Source organism: Microcaecilia unicolor, chromosome 2 (assembly GCF_901765095.1).
Source record: "Microcaecilia unicolor chromosome 2, aMicUni1.1, whole genome shotgun sequence".
Classification (NCBI taxonomy): Eukaryota; Metazoa; Chordata; class Amphibia; order Gymnophiona; family Siphonopidae; genus Microcaecilia; species Microcaecilia unicolor.
Genome location: NC_044032.1, coordinates 362,313,676 through 362,331,832, shown reverse-complemented (window position 1 = coordinate 362,331,832; position 18,157 = coordinate 362,313,676). Strand labels below are relative to the sequence as shown.

Here is an 18,157-nt window from a genome sequence, read left to right as displayed (position 1 = left end):
ACAGCACAGTGTATTTCATGCAGCTACCAGATGAATTTTGGATATTTTAAGGATGACCATTTTTCTTGACTTATGTCATCTTAGAGTGAAGTGCCCACCCAGGGATCCTGAGACAGAGTAGCCCATGGGTGATAAAACTACTTAAAGAGTGATAGCAGGCTTCTAAATGAATAATCTGTTAACCCATTAGTGCCCAATGTTCCCATAATAAAATCCCATATAGGAACGTTGGGCACTAATGGGTTATGTCTGAACTCTTCAAGGCTCAATATAAATATGATAGCTTTTTATGTAAAGTATTTTTTTTTCTTTGCTCCCTCCTCTTTTTCTTTTGCTCTCTCCTTTCTTTCCTATCAAACCTCTCTCTATGGCCCCACCAGCTGAGGGAACACGACCGAGGCCAGCTGGAGGCAAGTTGCTTTCTTTTTGACGCTGCCAGTAGCTTAGCTTGCAGGAACACTTCCGAGGGGAGGACGCTCATGGCCGGGCCCCAGGGAATTCCCCCCCCCCCCCCCCCCCCCCCCCAGCAGCCCTGAAATACATCTTCACATCACTGTACATCCAGGTAGAATAGGTATTTTCCCGTCCCTAGGAGGGCTTACAATCTAAAGGCCCTTTCACTAAGCTGCATTAGGCACTAAAGAGTGCAAAAAATCCAAAATAAATAGAGCGCCTAATGCAGGAACATAAATATAGAAACACTAGTAAAAAGCCCCGTTTCTGATGCAAATGAAACGGGGGCTAGCAAGGTTTTCTTCTGTGTGCATGTGGGAGTGTGTGTGTCCCTGCCCTCTGCCCTCTCTCCCTTCCCCTGTGCTGTCTGTCCCCTCTGCTCTCTGTCCCCTCCCCCCTCAGAGTCGAGTCCTCCAGTGTTAAGTTTCCTGCTGTGCTGTGTTTGTGTTACAGACATAGTGAGGGCTTCTGCCCTCTCTCCCTTACCCCCTCCCCCCCCCCCCCCGAGTCCTTCACTGTTACAGAGAGAGCGATTTGATTTCGTGCTTTGCTGTGTTTTCCTTAACTGTTTGTGTTACAGAGAGAGCGAGGACGGGGCAGACACTCATGGGGAAACCGGATATCTCTCCCCCTTCACACTTCTGGCTGGAGGCTTCATTTAGAACGTTGGTGGTGCCTTTTATATATAGAGATGATGACAGATAAAAGGCCAAATGGCCTATCCAGTCTGCTCATCTTCAACATCCACTATCTCCTCCTCTCCTTAAGAGATCCCATGTGCCTGTCCCACACTTTCTTAAATTGAGAGTCCTTGTTTCCACCACCTCCACCAGGAGGCTATCCACACATCCACTACCTTTCCATAAAAAGTATTTCCTTAGATTACTCCTGAGCTTATAACCTAAACTTCATCCTATGCCCTCTCATTCCAGAGTTTTCCTTTATTTGCAAAAGGCTCACCTCCTGCAAGTTAATGCCAAAGTATCTCAATCATATGCCCTATCTCTCCCGCCTTTCTTCTAGGGTATACATATTTAGATCTATAAGTCTATCCCCATATGATTTATGACCGAAATCACTGACCAATTTTGTAGCCACCCTCTGGACCGACCCCATCCTTTTTAAGGATGTGGTCTCCAGAACTGCACACAGTATTCTAAAATGGGGCCTCACCAGAGACTTATACAAGGGTACTATCACCTCTTTTTTCCTGCTGGTCATTCCTCTCCCTATGTACCCGAGCAGCCTTCGGGTTTTGCTGCTATCTTTTCTACCTGTTTGGCCAACCATCAGATACGATCATCCCCAAGTCTCGCTCTTAACTTTAGTACACAGAAATACTTTAACCTTTATACTACACTGTTCCCTTTGCAGCCCAAGTGCATGACCCTGCATTTTTTTTAGCAATAGATCTTACTTGCCAATTTCTGGACCAGTCTTCAAGCTTTGAAAGATTCCTCCTCATGCTATCTACACCCTCTGAGATGTTTACCCTATTACAGAGTTTGGTATCATCTGCAAGATAAACTTTATCAGACAGTCCTACAATATCACTCACAAATATGTTAAAGAGTCGACCCAAGGACAGATCCTTGCGGTACACCACCGATAACATCCTTTTCCTCAGATGAAACTCCATTTACCACTACCCTCTGTCTCCTTCCACTTAACCAGTTTTTAACCCGGTCAATCACATTAGGGCCCATACCGAGGGCACTCAGTTTATTTATCAGACGCCTATGCGGAACTGTGTCAAAGGCTTTGCTAAAATCTAAGTACACCACATCTAGCGCCCCTCCCATATCCAACTGTTTGGTCACACAATCAAAGAAAATCAAATCAGATTTGTCTGACAAGACCTGCCTTTAGTAAAACTATGCTGCCTCGGGTTCTGCAGGCCATTTGATTCTAGAAAACTCACAATCCTCTGCTTTAAAAGCGTTTCCATTAGTTTACTCGCTACTGAAGTCAGGCTAGCGGGCCTGTAATTCCCAATCTCCTCCTTACTTCTGCTCTTGTACAGAGGGACTACATCTGCCCTTCTCCAGTCCTCCAGGACACTCCAGACTCTAAGGAACCATTGAAAAAGGTCAGAAAACAGAGCCGCCAGAACTTCTCAGAGTTCCTTGAGTACTCGAATATATCCCATCAGGCCCCATTGCCTTGTCTATTTTTAGTTTAGTCAGCTCCTCACGGAGTCTTCTGAGAATCAGTCCTGGTCTACTACATATCCATTCCCGTTATTTGTTTTCTGCAGTCCTACCCCCACCTTTCATCTGTTAACACAGAACAGAATAACTGTTAAGTAGTTCAGCTTTATCCTTAGCTTCTACATATTCCTCCCTTCAGCTTTGAGCTTTAGAATGCCTCTGGCACTTCACTTACATATCTAAAAAAAAAAGTCTCGACCCCAATTTTACCGTATTGACCATTTTTTCTTCCATCTGCATCTTTGCTTTCCTGACAGCTTTTCCAGGCCGTTTTGCCCGTCTTCCTCTTTCTGCAATCTCTTGTAATTAAAGCTAACATTTTTTCTCTTACCTTTTCAACTACTACACTTGAGAACCAAAGCGGCCTTTTTTTCCTTTTTTAATGCACTTTTCTAACAAAGGCTTGTTGCCTTTAAAAGTAGCTCCTTTCAGTTTTGCCCACTGCTGATCTACTTCCTTCAGCTGTTCCCATCCAACTAATTCCTCCTTGAGGTATTCCCCCATCTTGACTAATTTAGTTCTTTTGAAGTCTAGAACGTTAATCTTGAATAAGCCCTCTCTTCCTGCATCTGAATATTGAACCACACCATTCAGTAATCACTAGATGGCAAATGATCACCCACCGTAACATCAGAGACACTCTCCCCCCATTTGTAAGCACCAGGTCCAGAGTAGGTCCAGTGCGGGTTTTATTACCAACTGCTGGAACAGTTCGTCCTGCAGCAAATCCAAGATCTCCTTACTTCTAGACAACCCTGCAGCAGGGATACCCCAATCAATGTTCAGCATATTAAAATCACCTATAATTTGTACTTCCCCTTTCATAGGTATCTTGTGAATGTCCTCAATTAAATCTCTGTCCATTTCTTCCGACTGTGAAAGAGGCTTGTGTATCACACCAATGTAAATTTGTTTTCCATAATGGTGTAACGCAGAACACTAGATAAGTGAATGCTGCATTAATTTTTCCATCTGTGCATGCAAAGCATGCATTATTAATTTCTTAGTATTTGGGGGGGGGGGGAGGGGGGGAGGGGAAGGCATGGATGCACTAAGCAGCTAATGTACTGACTGGTTAGCACGTCAATAACACAGGAGCCCTTAGTACCTTCTAAACAGGAGGTGGTAAGTGCTCCCATTGTAAATTTTTTTCAGTGACCATGTGTTAATGCTAACCAAAATATTAGTGAGAGGATTAGTGAGTAAAGCTCTGAAGGAAAGATACTCACAGTCACAAAAAATTAAATCCACAAATACACCTTTTACCAAGGAAAACATCCAACCTTAAATTGAAGGTATAAAAAACTTTTGTAATGTACTCATATATTCACAGGACTGTCACAGACCCTCAGTAAAGTATTCCCCTCCCCCTCTCTTGCCCTCTATGAAGTTTATTTGGAAGTATTTATTGAGAAATACTGAAGACAAAGACAGATGGTTTCTGATTTTAAAAAAATATGTTTTATGATTCACAGGAGCCATTACAGACATTCCCCAAGATTAATTCACAATTGGGTACCTTGAAACAGTAACATGCAAAACAAGGTCCTGATGGAAGATAAAAAAATATTGAACAAAAATGTAAACGTATTATTATCGTGGTGAAGTGAAGCACGATTGGGTTTAAATATAAAAATACAATGTGCAATGATTGAAAACATGAAGTGGACATTTCAGAAGACCTGAAGGTCTGTGACAGTCCTGTGAAAACTTATGAGCACATTACAAAATATGTTTATACCTTGTTAAAGGGCATGTGCTAACATTAGCGCATGGCCAGAAAAATGACCACTGCCACCGGCTGAATGATGACCGAATGATTTTTTTTTTTACAATCCAATATTAACTTTCACCAAGCAACATACATGAAGTAGTTATGGTTTCATTGCTATTTCTACCTTGCTACAGAATTAAGAAGAGTGATAGAGTGATGTATTAATATAACCTCTCCCCTCTGCATATCTAAAAGCTTAAAAATCAAAACTCAAACTCCAGAGAGTCTAGATGTAGGAGGAGGAGGATTTGTTTCTGCAACTCAGAGCCACAAACCATTTACCTGACCAATCAAACATGAATGTTTTAACGTGTCAAACAAGATCCATTCTCATGTTATTCAGAGAAGAGCAAACTGGTTCTCAGCTCTCCCCACTACACCGTCTCCCCGCGTGCCGCTCAGGGAATACAGATGGAATAGCTTACCTCAGTTCCTCAGCTTCTTTTTGCACAAGCTGCCGTGCCCGTTTTGCCATGATTTCATCACAGATCACATCATAGGGCTTGTCCTGTGCATGCTCACCCATGACCCATACCCAGACATCACTGTCTGCTCCCAGCTTCCAGTTCACAGATTTTCCATGGGCTGCAAAACATACATAAAATTAAACACTTTTACAATGGTGTGTTCTATATCACAACAGTAATCGCAACAGTACACACACAGACATCTCAGACAAACTTCCCAATAAGTCTTTTGGACTAATACTCCACTGAAGGGTTTAAGTATGACAGATGGCTGAAGTGTAGCTAGATGATCTAAGAGGTTCTTCTTGACTAGACACAGATTCATGTTTTACATTTTTTAGCTATTTTCAGCCAGGGACATGACCATAGGCAAGACAGGGTGGCCCATTCTTCTCACCCTTTCCACCTACTTTGGAGTCAGGTCCACCCAATCAGCAGCAGCAAAGGCCAGCGAGAGACCTAAAAGTGGTGGCAACATCCATACTGCCTAGTACCCCACACAACCACTAGGAGCGTTTTTGTATTTTCAGTATGATATTAGATTATAAAACATTATTGTAGTTTGAATATCTTCCTCTGTTTTTTGGCTGCAGTGGTTTTCTCTCCAATTCGGAGTAGTTTTCCACCGTGGTTTGTTTCAGAGGATTAATAGAAACCAGCGATAAGAGCCACTTAAAAGAGGAAGACCATCTATGTAGGTGCCCCTGGCTATTGAGGTTTCCTTTTTTAATATATTATTTAAATATATTATTTAATATATAGATAATCTCTGGGGTTACTGTTATGACTTAGGGCAAATTGTGTGGTATTATACATAAAAACATACAATACAAAACCATGTAGAAGTTGTAATCCTGCATTGGTTACAATAAGAATGTTTGAATGATTGGGAGACTCCCCCAAAAGCTTGCTGGAAATAAATGCATCAAGATGAGACTTGAATTGGATAAAAGGAGAGTTCTGGTCGTATAACGGGATAAATCTTTCCACAGTTCTGGGGCAAGGGGAAAAAGAAAAGCTGAATTTCTGGTCACCTCGTAGTGAGCCTTTTTAGGAGGAGGAAGAATAAGCCTGTATGCATCAAGCGAACATATGATACAACTTGAGGTGTACAGCATCGTCAATGAAGATTGATATCAAAGGTAATCCCAACAAAGAACCTTAAAATAAACATGAAATTGTACTGGTAACCAATGCAACCTAGCCAGAAGAGAAGCACGATCGTGTTTCCTAACTTTACAGGCAAAACAAGCAACACAATTATGTAGCGTTTGAAGACTGCACAGTAAAGCTCTGAAAATGCCACAGTAGACAGTTACAGAAGTCCAAATGCAAACTTTAAAATGTGTGTACCAGTTTATGAAGAGGAGACATCCAACAAACTACGAATAGACTGGAGACGACAAAGGGACAAAAAGCCCAATTTGAGTGATTGTGAGACCTTCTTATCAAACATATGTGAGTTAAAAAATAACTCCTAAATAGACAAAGGGAACTGGAAGGTTAAAAAGCAAACGAACAAGAATTGGTTTAGGGCAGGGACCTGTGAACCAGCAAGCAATCATCTTTTTAGGATTCAAAACTTCCATACAGACAACTAGTGTGATAAGGCAAAGAAAGGTGTGCAAAGATCTAAGATTAAGTGAAAACAGATGGGGGTTTTTTTGGGGGGTGGGGGGGGGGGGAAATCAATAAAAAGTCAGCAAAGAAGAAAAGCTTTATACTGAAATCCTGAATAAGTAGCCAAGGGGCTCAGAAAAATGGTGCAGTATAAAGCCCTGAGGAACAACACAGGAGGCAGGCATTTCAGTTGGCAAGGAAGAGGGGATGATGACTAAGAAAGATCAATCTGAAAGATAAAAGGAGAACCAAGAAAGAACCGTGTCAGCGAGACCAAGAGCCTAAAGACATGATAGTAGAAGTACATGATCAACAAGCTTAAATGCTGCAGAGAGGTCAAGGGAAATAATTAGAATTACATCTCCAGCATTGAGAGATGCATGGAGTTCGCTAAAACTCTAAAACCACGGTTTCAGTGCTATTTTGGGCCCCAGAACCCCCCATTGTCACAGATGCAGAACCGAAGCCTCATTAATTCAAGAAAGCAGCTCACTGAAGACAAGCTTTTCCTAAGCTTAAGATACAAAACAAAGATTTGATACCGGCTGATAAGTCTCAGGGAGAGAAGGGTCAAGAGAAGATTTTTCAGCAGAGCCAAGGGTCTTTCCTGTGGAGAAACTAAGAAAAAAATCTGTAACAGTAAAGGTATGGAGACTGCCCTGTTGGATCCTGATGATTAATACAAGAGATACTAGCAGACTGGCCTCCATGAGGACTGGAATTACCTGCAGCTGGCTCCAATATAGTAAAATAAATGCAATCGTGAACTGTACATGTTTTTAGAAGGAGGGGGAAGAAGGGTAGATACAGATGGAACTGCTACAGACTAGAATAAAAGTGCAGATATACAGTAGTTATTTAATCTGATCAGCCTGTTAGGATCAGGAGGGAATTTTCAGGGTTGCCAAATTTATTATAAATTGATAACGCTCAGACTTCCCCTGGATCATCATTTTCAGGGAACGGATGTTTTACCTCCAGTGTTACTGCTTCTACTGTTCGCATAACACACAACATTGTTACAATGTTGTGTTGTCAACATGACTAGTAATATTTATTGGATAGATGTTATGACTAATTACAAGGACAGAAAGAAAAAAAACAACACGCAAAAGGGGGCCCAAATCTCTTAAATTAGAAAGATTTCTGCAAATATAAAATGCCATAGGCATGAACATGACTCACCCTGTGTTCCACCCTAGTTTAGGTCAATGTTCTGAATGGGGCTCTGTATTTCTCACATTCCTGAGCCAGCAGTCAGTTAAAACCAACACTTTTTTTTTCTTCTGTAGTCATGGAAAGAGTTTTGGGTGTTTTTTTTTTTTTTTTTTTTGTAAACAGTTCATCTATATGTGAAGGTCAAGTAGACATCTATTTTATAAAAGGCATACAGGTGTTTATGTGCTTTATAAACTGCTAGGAACGAAGTGGCAAAAATGACAGCTAGAATGAAGCCATGAGCGTTAATATGCGTGTATGTACATACTTTACATACAAGAATGTTATAAACATTGTCGAAAAACTCCATCCATGCTCTGTCCCGAATACACTATACACAGATCACATAAAAGTACACACCTTTCTTGGCATTGTACATACTGTTCTGCATGTAACCCCAGGCCAATTTTATTTGCATAAAAATCCTTTCTAAATAAACCCATAAGTTTATAGGCATATGAGTAACATTAGGTGGCTTATACGACTATGGCTGTTATGTTAAAAAACAGGGGTGTGGTTTCCGGTACAGCCATGAAAAATCTTATAAATTTGTGAAATTCAGCTGCTGAACATACAAGTTAGGTGTAGCTCTAAAACGAAGTGTCTGTTTAAAGTTATATGCAAATTTTCAGGGGTAGCACTTACAAAAATAGAGGGCAATTCTACTATTGTGTACCTATATACGAGTGCCCGACTGGTGCATAGTCTATGAATGAACACAGACACCTCCTTTCCTTTATAGGATACTAGCATAAGAGCAAAAATAGTATCTGTACTGTACCTCATAGTACATAATACATTTAACTGCATTTTCTACAGCTCAGTAACTAAATTCACAGTCCTCCTTGGTCTGAAAGATTAAAGTGAAGCAACATAGAGCCTCCTGCATGGGACAGCACTTCTGGTTCAGCTGCATCTTCATTGTGTGTGTCTATATCATTGGTTTGCATTAAACACTTGGTACCTCCAGGTAAATGTTATATTGGCTTAGCAGTCTGCCAATTACTGGGCTGGATATTTTTCAAAAAAAAAAAAAAAAAAAAAGATGATCCCCTAATTGAAAAACAGAACAAAGAAGAAATTAGACCTTACCTGCTAATTTGCTTTCCTTTAGTCCCTCCGGACCAGCCCAGAATGTGACTGATGGGTTGTACACGCCTTCTAGCAGGTGGAGACTGAGAAAAAAAAACCTGTGACTCTAGAGAGAGCCAATAAGAGCCCTTGGCAACAAGAGAAAGATCCAGTAACAAAGTACCAAAGCAGAAGAAATTAAACAATAAGTACATGGCCTGTGCATACGAAAGCCTGAGCAGCCACCAGCACATTGCCAACACAGGGTGTGTGCCACCAACAATAATCAATGAAATGCCCCTGCATATCAAGCACAAAAGCTTACATACTAAACCATAGAATTTGTGTTTTTTTTGTTGTTGTTTTTTTTTTAACACTCAAACCAGAAACCAGCAACACAGCTCCCAAGAAAACAATATCACTTAACTCTTGAAGACACAGAATACCTAAAGGGAGGGATCTGGGCCAGTCCGGAGGGATTAAAGGAAAGCAAATTAGCAGGTAAGGTCTAATTTCTCCTTCCTTAGCGTCCCTCCGGACCGGCCAAGAATGTGACTGATGGGAAGTGACAAAGCAGTAAGATCATGGGAGAGACCCTAACAGCCCCGCCGTCAAAACGTGTGCCCCGAAAACAACTTGCTGATGACTCAGGAGGTCCAATTGATAGTGCTTTGAAAAGGAATGCAAAGAAGACCAAGTCGCTGCCATACAAATGTCCTCCAGAGGCACCAGACAACGCTCTGCCCAAGAAGTAGCCTGACCGCTGGCAGAGTGAGCCTTAACTCCTTCCGGAACAGCTTTCCCAGAAAGAAGGTAAGCTGATGCAATAATTTCCTTAAGCCAACAAAAAATAGTGGGCTTAGAAGCCACAAGCCCTTTGCGTGAATCTCCGATGAGAATAAACAAATGATCAGACTGACAAATCTCCTCTGTAGACTTGACATAATGCTTCAGAAGTCTTTTGACATCCAAACACTTCAAGAGACGCTGCTCCTCCGACCTGGAGAAAGAACCTAGAACACGCAACACCACCGGTTGAGATGAATGAAAATGAGTCAATACCTTGGGCAGAAAAGAAGGAACTGGTCTTAAAACCACTCGATCCGAGATGAATTCCAAAAACAGAGACCTACACGAAAGAGCCTGCAACTCCAAAAATCTCCTAGCTGAGGCAACAGCCACTAAAAACAATGCCTCCAGGGTTAAGTCCTTCAAAGTACAAGAAGATAAAGGCTCAAAGGGAGACTTAAGAGGCATATTTTCAAAGCACTTAGCCTTCCAAAGTTCCATAGAAACCTATGGAACTTTGGAAGGCTAAGTGCTTTGAAAATATGCCTCTTAGTAAGAGCTGAGAGTACCAAATTAAGATCCCAGTGGGGAAAATAACAGCAAGACGGAGGAGGTAGGAGGTTAACCTCTCTTTAAAAATGAACACATCCAGGTGACTAGCCAGCGATCTTCCTTGAACACGACCTCGAAAACACAACAGAGCTGCAATCTGCACTTTAAGAGAAGCCAAAACAAGGCCTTTGTCGAAACCACGCTGCAGAAAATCCAAAATCTGCAAGACGGACGCATGAAAGGGAGTTATCCCAAGCTCCTCACACCAAGCCTCAAAAATCCTCCAGGGCCGAACATAATTCAAAGAGGTAGAACGCCAACGAGAGCGAAGCTGAGCCAAAAGATCCTGCCTGACCGGGAGCTTGAATGGATCCTCTACTAGAAGCCGCTGAAGATCGGCATACCACGGTCTGCGAGGCCAATCCAGCGCCAGCCACCAAGATCAGACGGCCCCTGTGCATTTCGACTGTCTGAAGTAGACGCCCTATCAATGGCCAGGGAGGAAAGGCATAAAGAAGACCGGTCGGCCAAGGAGCAAACAGGTCCATCTTGGGGAACCCCCAACGGTTCACCACCGCCCGATATGCCACATCACTTAGAGCCCACTCCCTGGGATCTAGCATGTTTCGACTGAGAAAGTGTGCCTGAACATTTTGAACTCCTGCCACATGAGCCACTGACAGCGCCACCAGATGCACCTCCGACCACTGTAACAGCTGTGATACTTCTTGCTCCATCTGCCGACTCCTGGTTCCTCCTTGCCGATTCATGTAAGCCACCGTGGTGGCATTTTCTGACATCTCGCGGACTGCCTCGCCCCTCAACTGATGGCCAAAGGTCTGGATTGCTAGTCTAACTGCCCTGGTCTCTAACATATTTATTGAGCAAGATCTCTCCTGAGGAGACCACAGGTCTTGAGCATACTGTCCCTGAACAGTAAGCTCCCCATCCCTGGAGACTGGCATCTGTTGCAACCACCCTCCAGTTGGGCTGATCCAGAGGCACTCCCTTGGTCATACTGGCATCTCGCAGCCACTAATGTAGGCTGCTCTTCACTTGAGCTGGAAGTGACAATTTCTGATGTAGAGAGTCCTTAAGACATAAGCATCGCCACACTGGGACAGACCAAAAGGTCCATCTAGCCCAGCACCCAGTCTCCGACAGTGGCCAATCCAGGTCACAATCACCCGACAAGATCCACGGAGCAAAGCATTTTGTACTGCTTGTCCCAGGAATAGTGGATTTTTCCCTACGTCCATTTAATGACATTCTATGGCCTTTTCCTTCAGGAAATTGTCCAAACCCTTCTTAAACTCTGCTAAGCTAACCGCCTTAACCACATTCTCCGGCAACGAATTCCAGAGTCAAATTACACACTGAATAAAGAAACATTTTCTCTTGTTTTAAACTTATTGCACTCCAGCTTCATCGCATGCCCCCTTATCCTAGTATTTTTGGAAAGTGTAAACGGACACTCTGTATCTATCTTTTCCACTCCATTCATTTTATATACCTCTACATTATCACCCCTCAGCCGCCTTTTCTCCAAGCTGAAGAGCCCTAGCCACTTTAGCCTTTCCTCATAGGAAAGTCGTCCCATCCCCTTGATCATCTTTGTCGCCCTTCTCTGCACCTTTTCTAATTCCACTATATCTTTTTTGAGGTGCGGCGACCAGAATTGAACACAATACTCTAGGTGTGGTCACACCATGGACCGATACAGTGGCATTATAATATCCTCATTTTTGTTTTCCATCCTTTTCCTAATAATATCTAACATTCTATTTGCTTTCTTAGCCGCAGCAACACACTGAGCAGAAGATTTCAACGTATCATCAATGATGACTCTCAGGTCCCTTTCTCGTTCCGTAACTCCTAACGCTGAACCTTGCATGGTGTAGCTATAGTTTGGGTTCCTCTTTCCCACATGCATCACTTTGCACGTCATCTGCCATTTAGACACCCAGTCTCCTAGTCTCGCAATATCTTCTTGCAACTTTTCACAATCTTCCCGCGATTTGATGACCTTAAACAGCTTTGTGTCATCAGCAAATTTGATAACCTCGCTAGTTACCCCCACCTCCAGGTCATTTATGAAAATGTTAAAAAGCAACGGTCCCAGCACAGATCCCTGAGGGACCCCACTAACTACCCTTCTCCATTGTGAATAGTGACCATTTAACCCTACTCTCTGTTTCCTATCTTTCAACCAGTTTTTAATCCATAACAATACACTACCTCCGATCCCATGACTCTCTAATTTCCACTGGAGCCTTTCATGAGGGACTTTGTCAAACGCTTTCTGAAAATCCACATACACAATATCCACCTGCTCACCTTTGTCGACATGTTTGTTTACCCCTTCAAAGTAATGCAGTAGATTGGTGAGGCAAGACTTCCCTTCACTAAATCCATGTTGACTTTGTCTCATCAGTCCATGCTTTAGAATGTGCTCTGGTATTTTGTTCTTAATGATAGTCTCTACCATTTTGCCCGGCACTGACGTCAGACTCACCGGTCTATAATTCTCCAGATCTCCCCTGGAACCTTTCTTAAAAATTGGCGTTACATTAGCGACCCTCCAATCTTCCAGTACCACGCTCAATTTTAAGGATAAATTACATATCAACAGTAGTAGCTTCGCAAGCTCATTGTTTAGTTCCATCAGTACCCTGGGATGAATGCCATCCAGCCCAGGAGATTTGCTACTCTTTAGTTTGCACAACGGCCCTATTACATCCTCCAGGTTTACAGAGATTTCATTAAGTTTCTCCAACTCGTCAGCCTCAAATACCCTGTCCGGCACCAGTATCCCAACCAAATCTTCCTCGGTGGAGACCAAGGCAAAGAACTCATTTAATCTTTCAGCTATTTCTTTATCTTCCCTGAGTGCCCCTTTTACTCCCCGGTCATCCAGTGGCCCAACTAATTCTTTTACCGGTTTTCTGCTTTTTATATACCTGAAAAAATTTTTACTACGTGTTTTTGCCTCTACCGCTATCTTCCTTTCAAAGTCCTTCTTTGACGACCACTGAGAAAGAAGCGACCTCTGAAGCGGCCTCATGTGAGCCCTGGGCCAGGGCATTGCCTCAATCACCGCCACCATGGAACCAACCCAGGACCTGAAGATAATCCTTGACCGCTGTCCTTGGTGACTGCAATAAGTGACGAATCTGAGGCTGCAATTTGAGGACACGAGCCGGCGGAAGAAAAACATGGCCCTGCAACGTTGTCAAAACAGACTCCCAGGTACTCCAATGACTGAGATTACTGCAGACGGATCTCTTGTGCACTGACTACCCAACCTAGGGACTTCAAGAAGTCTACTACTCGAGCTATCACCTGAACACTCTCCTGGTAAGACTTTGCTCTGATCAACCAATCGTCTAAATAAGGATGGACTAGAATGCCTTCCATTCTGAGTGCTGAGGCTACTATGACCATGACTTTGGTAAACGTCTGAGGAGCAGTCACAAGCCCGAAGGGAAGAGCCCGAAAATGAAAATGCTGGCCGAGCACCGCAAACTGAAGGAAATGTTGGTGTGCCAGTCGAATAGGGATATACAAGTAGATTTCTGTGAGGTCAAGCGATGTCAGAAACTCCCCGGTCTGCACCGCCACAATGACCAACTGCAAAGTCTCCATACGAAACAAGGGCACCCTGAGGGCTCGATTGACCACCTGGAGATCTAAAAATCGGCCTGAAGGAACCCTCTTGCTGTGGAACCAGAAAGTTTATGGAGTAACGTCCTAGACACTGCTCTGACAAAAGGAACTGGACAAATAGCCTGAAGTCTGCGTACAGTGTCCCTGACAGCCCTGGTTTTGATCAGAGAACGGTAGAGAGACTCCATGAAAGTGTCCGACAAAGGACGAGCAAACTCTAAGGCGAACCTCATCGCCAATAATCTCTAGAACCCACTGGTCTGAAGTAATTTTGGCCCACCTCCCATAAAACTGCACCAACCGAGCTCCTACCTGAACCAGATGCTGGGCCCGCAAACCTTCATTGCTGAGGACGGGAGGAAGACAAGAAAGAATTTCCCGTTTCCCCGACTGCTTCTACGACCACCCCAAAAGGAGAGGGTCCTGTGAAAAAAACTTGGATAGTTGAAACGGAACTACTCGGCCTGGTCTATACCGAAAAGCAAGGCCCCTACCACAGCCGGAATAAAACACCATGTCCAGGCCCCCTGGGATGATCCTCAGGAAGCCTCGGAACTTTAGCCTCACCTAGGCTATGCAGCAGCTTATCCAACATTGCCAAAGAGAAAAGAACCCTTAAAAGGAAATTTACTAAGCTTGGACTTAGAGCCTGCATCCGCAGACCAGTCATGAAGCCAAAGAGAGCGACGGGCCCCCACGCAAAGAGCCATAGACTTAGAAGAAGCCCGAAGCAAGTCGTAAAGAGCATCTGACAAAAAGGCCAAACCCATTTCCAACTTCACCACTTCGGCATCTATCGCTGAAAAATCATCAGAAGAACGGTCCAAGACCTTTTCAGACCAACGAAAACAGGCTCTCGCTACTAAAGAACCACAGATAGCAGCCTGCACTGCCAGAGCAGAAACATCAAAACTATTCTTTAACAAGGATTCTATACAACGATCCTGGACATCCCGCCATCCACGGGAACCGTATTTCATTTAGTGACTGCAGACACTACGACATCCACCACTGGAGGGCGTAAAAGATCCTTGTCTAAATCTGGAACAGGATAAAGCCTGAGCATGGATCTGGCAAGATGAAAGGCAGAATCCGGCACCTCCCACTGTGCCTGAATGATGTCCCTAATATCCTGATGCATTGGAAAAAAGTCTTACCTGGCCTATGAATACCTTTCACCAGTAAATCCACCTTCCTGGACTCCACCACTGGAGTCTCCTGCTCCTCAAAGCGCAAGGTAGTGGAAACCTGAGAAATAAGGTCCTGCAGGCCATCTTTATGAAAAATTCTCACCACTGAAGGATCCTCCTCCACAGGGAGAGGCTCTGCACCATCTTCCAGCTGACTGAGTTCCTCAGGAAAATGACCTTCCGGAAACACCTGTGTCTCCTCCAAGGACGGTATTTCCTGGCCCAAATCAGAAGAAAAATCCTCTTCTAAATCCTGACTGGGCCGCTGCTTGGCCCTCCTGAGACCTCTCCTGGAGCAGCTATAGATAGATAGATAATATAAGGGACCCGGCCACCCGAGTTTGACACCCCCGAGGCGCTGACCCAGACATATACACAGTGCAATCTGCTTTGCAAGGGTCTGGGACCAAAGAAATACATGCAGTTAACCGGAGTGTGCACGTAACCGTTGTGACCCAAAGAAGCTTGACATATGTATATGTACAGTATTATACATACAGTCTCCGTTAACTGACACTAGGCTTTCTTAAAGTAATCATAGTCCTCTGTACACTATTGGGTCTGTGAGTTCCATAGACTACGTCTGCCAGACGGTAAAAACTGTCATAGCACTGACATCCAGTGGCCTCCAGATAGGCCCACACAGTGTTAAGACTCTCCAGCGTTCTTGCAAAAGTGACAGGAGGAGGTTGTTGAATTTAGTCAGCATGTACCTCACTGCTCATTTCATCATCTGTTTCATCATCAGCCGTTGTTGCCTGTCGTCAGCTGTTTGTAGATCATAATCAACAGCTATGTAGCGATGAAACTCCTCTTCAGTAACACCAGCTGGGGTGTCAATAACCTGTTCATCTGACGTGTTTGTAACAGCTGCATCTGTTTCGTCCCCCTCCACATCCTTAAAGCTTGCCCGCTTGTAGCAGTTCACAATGGTTGCCTGTGTAACATGATTCCAGGCTTCTTTCTGCATATGTAGGGAATCCAACAGTGATAGATTACGAGCCCGTTCAACAGCACGTTTATCCTTGCCAGTCTGGTCATCCATAACGCTCAGACGACGTAGTACAAGAGCCTGATAATGTTGTTTGAAATTGGCTATTATGCCCTGATCCATAGGTTGGATCAGAGAGGTAGTGTTTGGTGGCAGGAAGACCACCTTGACGTTAGACAGCCTGCCATCATCCCTGTATGCAGCACAATTATCACAAAGCTACAAAATTTGATGCTTTTCCCGCCCTTTTACGTTTCCTGTTTGGATTTGTATTGTTTTGCCAATCTTCCAGAAGCTGATCTTTCTGTTTCAAGACATGTGCAATTTGACTGGGATTGATACCATATTCTTTAGCAACAGATGCTTGACTTTGTTTGTTTTCTAGTTTAAGAACTTTTATTCGTTCAGCCAGTGTTAAAGTCTTACAGTTCCACCGCGACAACTCCAGTGTACAATCTAACAACATTCTTTCGCTTATTCTGCCTGTGGCAGTTAAAGGCGTGGTAAATTTGAAATCTCGTTGGTTGTCAGGTGCCAATCGGCTTCCATATTCCATGCGCGTGCTTATGCAGAGTCTTTCCTGCAGAGGAGCAGTATTAAACCATGCATATAAGCGAATCTTGCACTTATCAGTGGTGCGCTAAACCGAAGTTTGTCTCCATAGAAATTGATGGCGCCAAAAACGCGACCGAAGTACGGCATGCAATTAAACAGAGCATGCGCTTATCAGACGTGTACTTAAATGGAGTGCACTGTATATATATATATCCGGATGCACAGAAGAAATAAATTAAAACCAACTAAAAGAATTACAGCAAGAAATATAAAAAATAAAAAGAATATAACAAATATAATATAAAGAATGAGACTGAAGGGCCTGAAACTGAACTTTTACAAAATTATATACACTATTGCTGCAAGAGACTTAAGATTTGCATGCCTACTACCTTCACTGTTCCCAAATCTCTTTCAGCAGTGTTCTCTGTCACAGATATTCACCAAGAATCCTGAAAACGTAAGTGTGGTACCAATTAGAACATCTCATCTATTCAAAGCAGACAGAAAGAGGAGCTGTATGAAATGGTATAACGATAAAAATAACTGTTGTATTACTAAAAATATAAATTGCTACAAATGTGTGTTTCATAAAATCCTATGCTGGCTCAGGATATTTAACCAAAACACATGCTAGGCAATGACTCCCTATATGAAAGGCTGACCCCCTAGTGGTAGTACTGAGAGACTACTGATAGGAGTCATTTGGGCCACTGGAGGAGTAGCCTAATGGTTAGTGCAGTGGCCTGAGAACCAGGGGAACTGGATTAGATTCCCACTGCAGCTCCTCGTGACCCTGGGCAACTCACTTAACACTCCATTGCTCCAAATACAAAATAAGTACCTGTAGATACTGTCATAAGTGAACTGCTTTGATTGTAACCACAGAAAGGTGGTATATCAACTCTTCTCTTTCAGTTTTAACCCACAGCCAGAAGGGGCAGGAGCAGAAGGTAAAATCAGTCACACCCCTAGATGTTAGGGGAAGATTAGGTTGTATTTGGGGGGTGGACCAAGGGAACAAGCTACCTGAGGTGAAGGATGAGATGGTGCCCCCCCCCCCCAAGAATGGGAGGTGGGTGGGTGGGGGAGCAGTGGCATCACAAGCAACCAGCGGTGCCAGTAGGCAAGCTAGAGCAGAGCAGCGAACAACAACTACATGTGCACGTGTTGCGTGTCGCTTCTGCTGTTCTTGTCTTTGCTGTATTGAAATTTCTCTCATTCTTATCGGCTAGCTTTCCTGCGATGCCACTCCTGAGAGCTGCCCTTGGCCTCATTATAGGGCCACCCCTGTACTTCAGATGGGCCTGAAACGGAAGATCAGGTCTGGGGGTGTGGAGAATTGGTGGTCCTTCCTTACAAGGCTGGACTGCAAATAGCAATTGTAACAGCTAGTATATGGTACAGACAGACACGCTAGCTTACAGTGGGTCTGGGCTAGTGGCTGCCATGCTGTAAAATCACACAGTAACTTATTAATACAGTCTAGTAAAAAGGCCCCTTAAAATTTAATTTATTTAGATATTAACCTGCCATTACAAAAAACCCAAGACAGGGTACATAACAAACAGAGGCCCTAGAACACTAATGCACCTCCTAGT

General features: G+C 43.5%; 1 protein-coding gene across 2 annotated transcripts in view; it reads right to left on the bottom strand.

Moving 5' to 3' along the window:
* SH2D4A (SH2 domain containing 4A) overlaps positions 1 to 18,157 on the bottom strand; it is a 186,652-nt gene that overhangs the window by 115,937 nt on the left and 52,558 nt on the right. For both annotated transcript variants that reach the window (XM_030194502.1, XM_030194503.1), the window contains exon 3: positions 4,863 to 5,022. In XM_030194502.1, the coding sequence (XP_030050362.1) occupies positions 4,863 to 5,022 (160 nt within the window). The remainder of the gene's footprint in view (positions 1 to 4,862; positions 5,023 to 18,157) is intronic.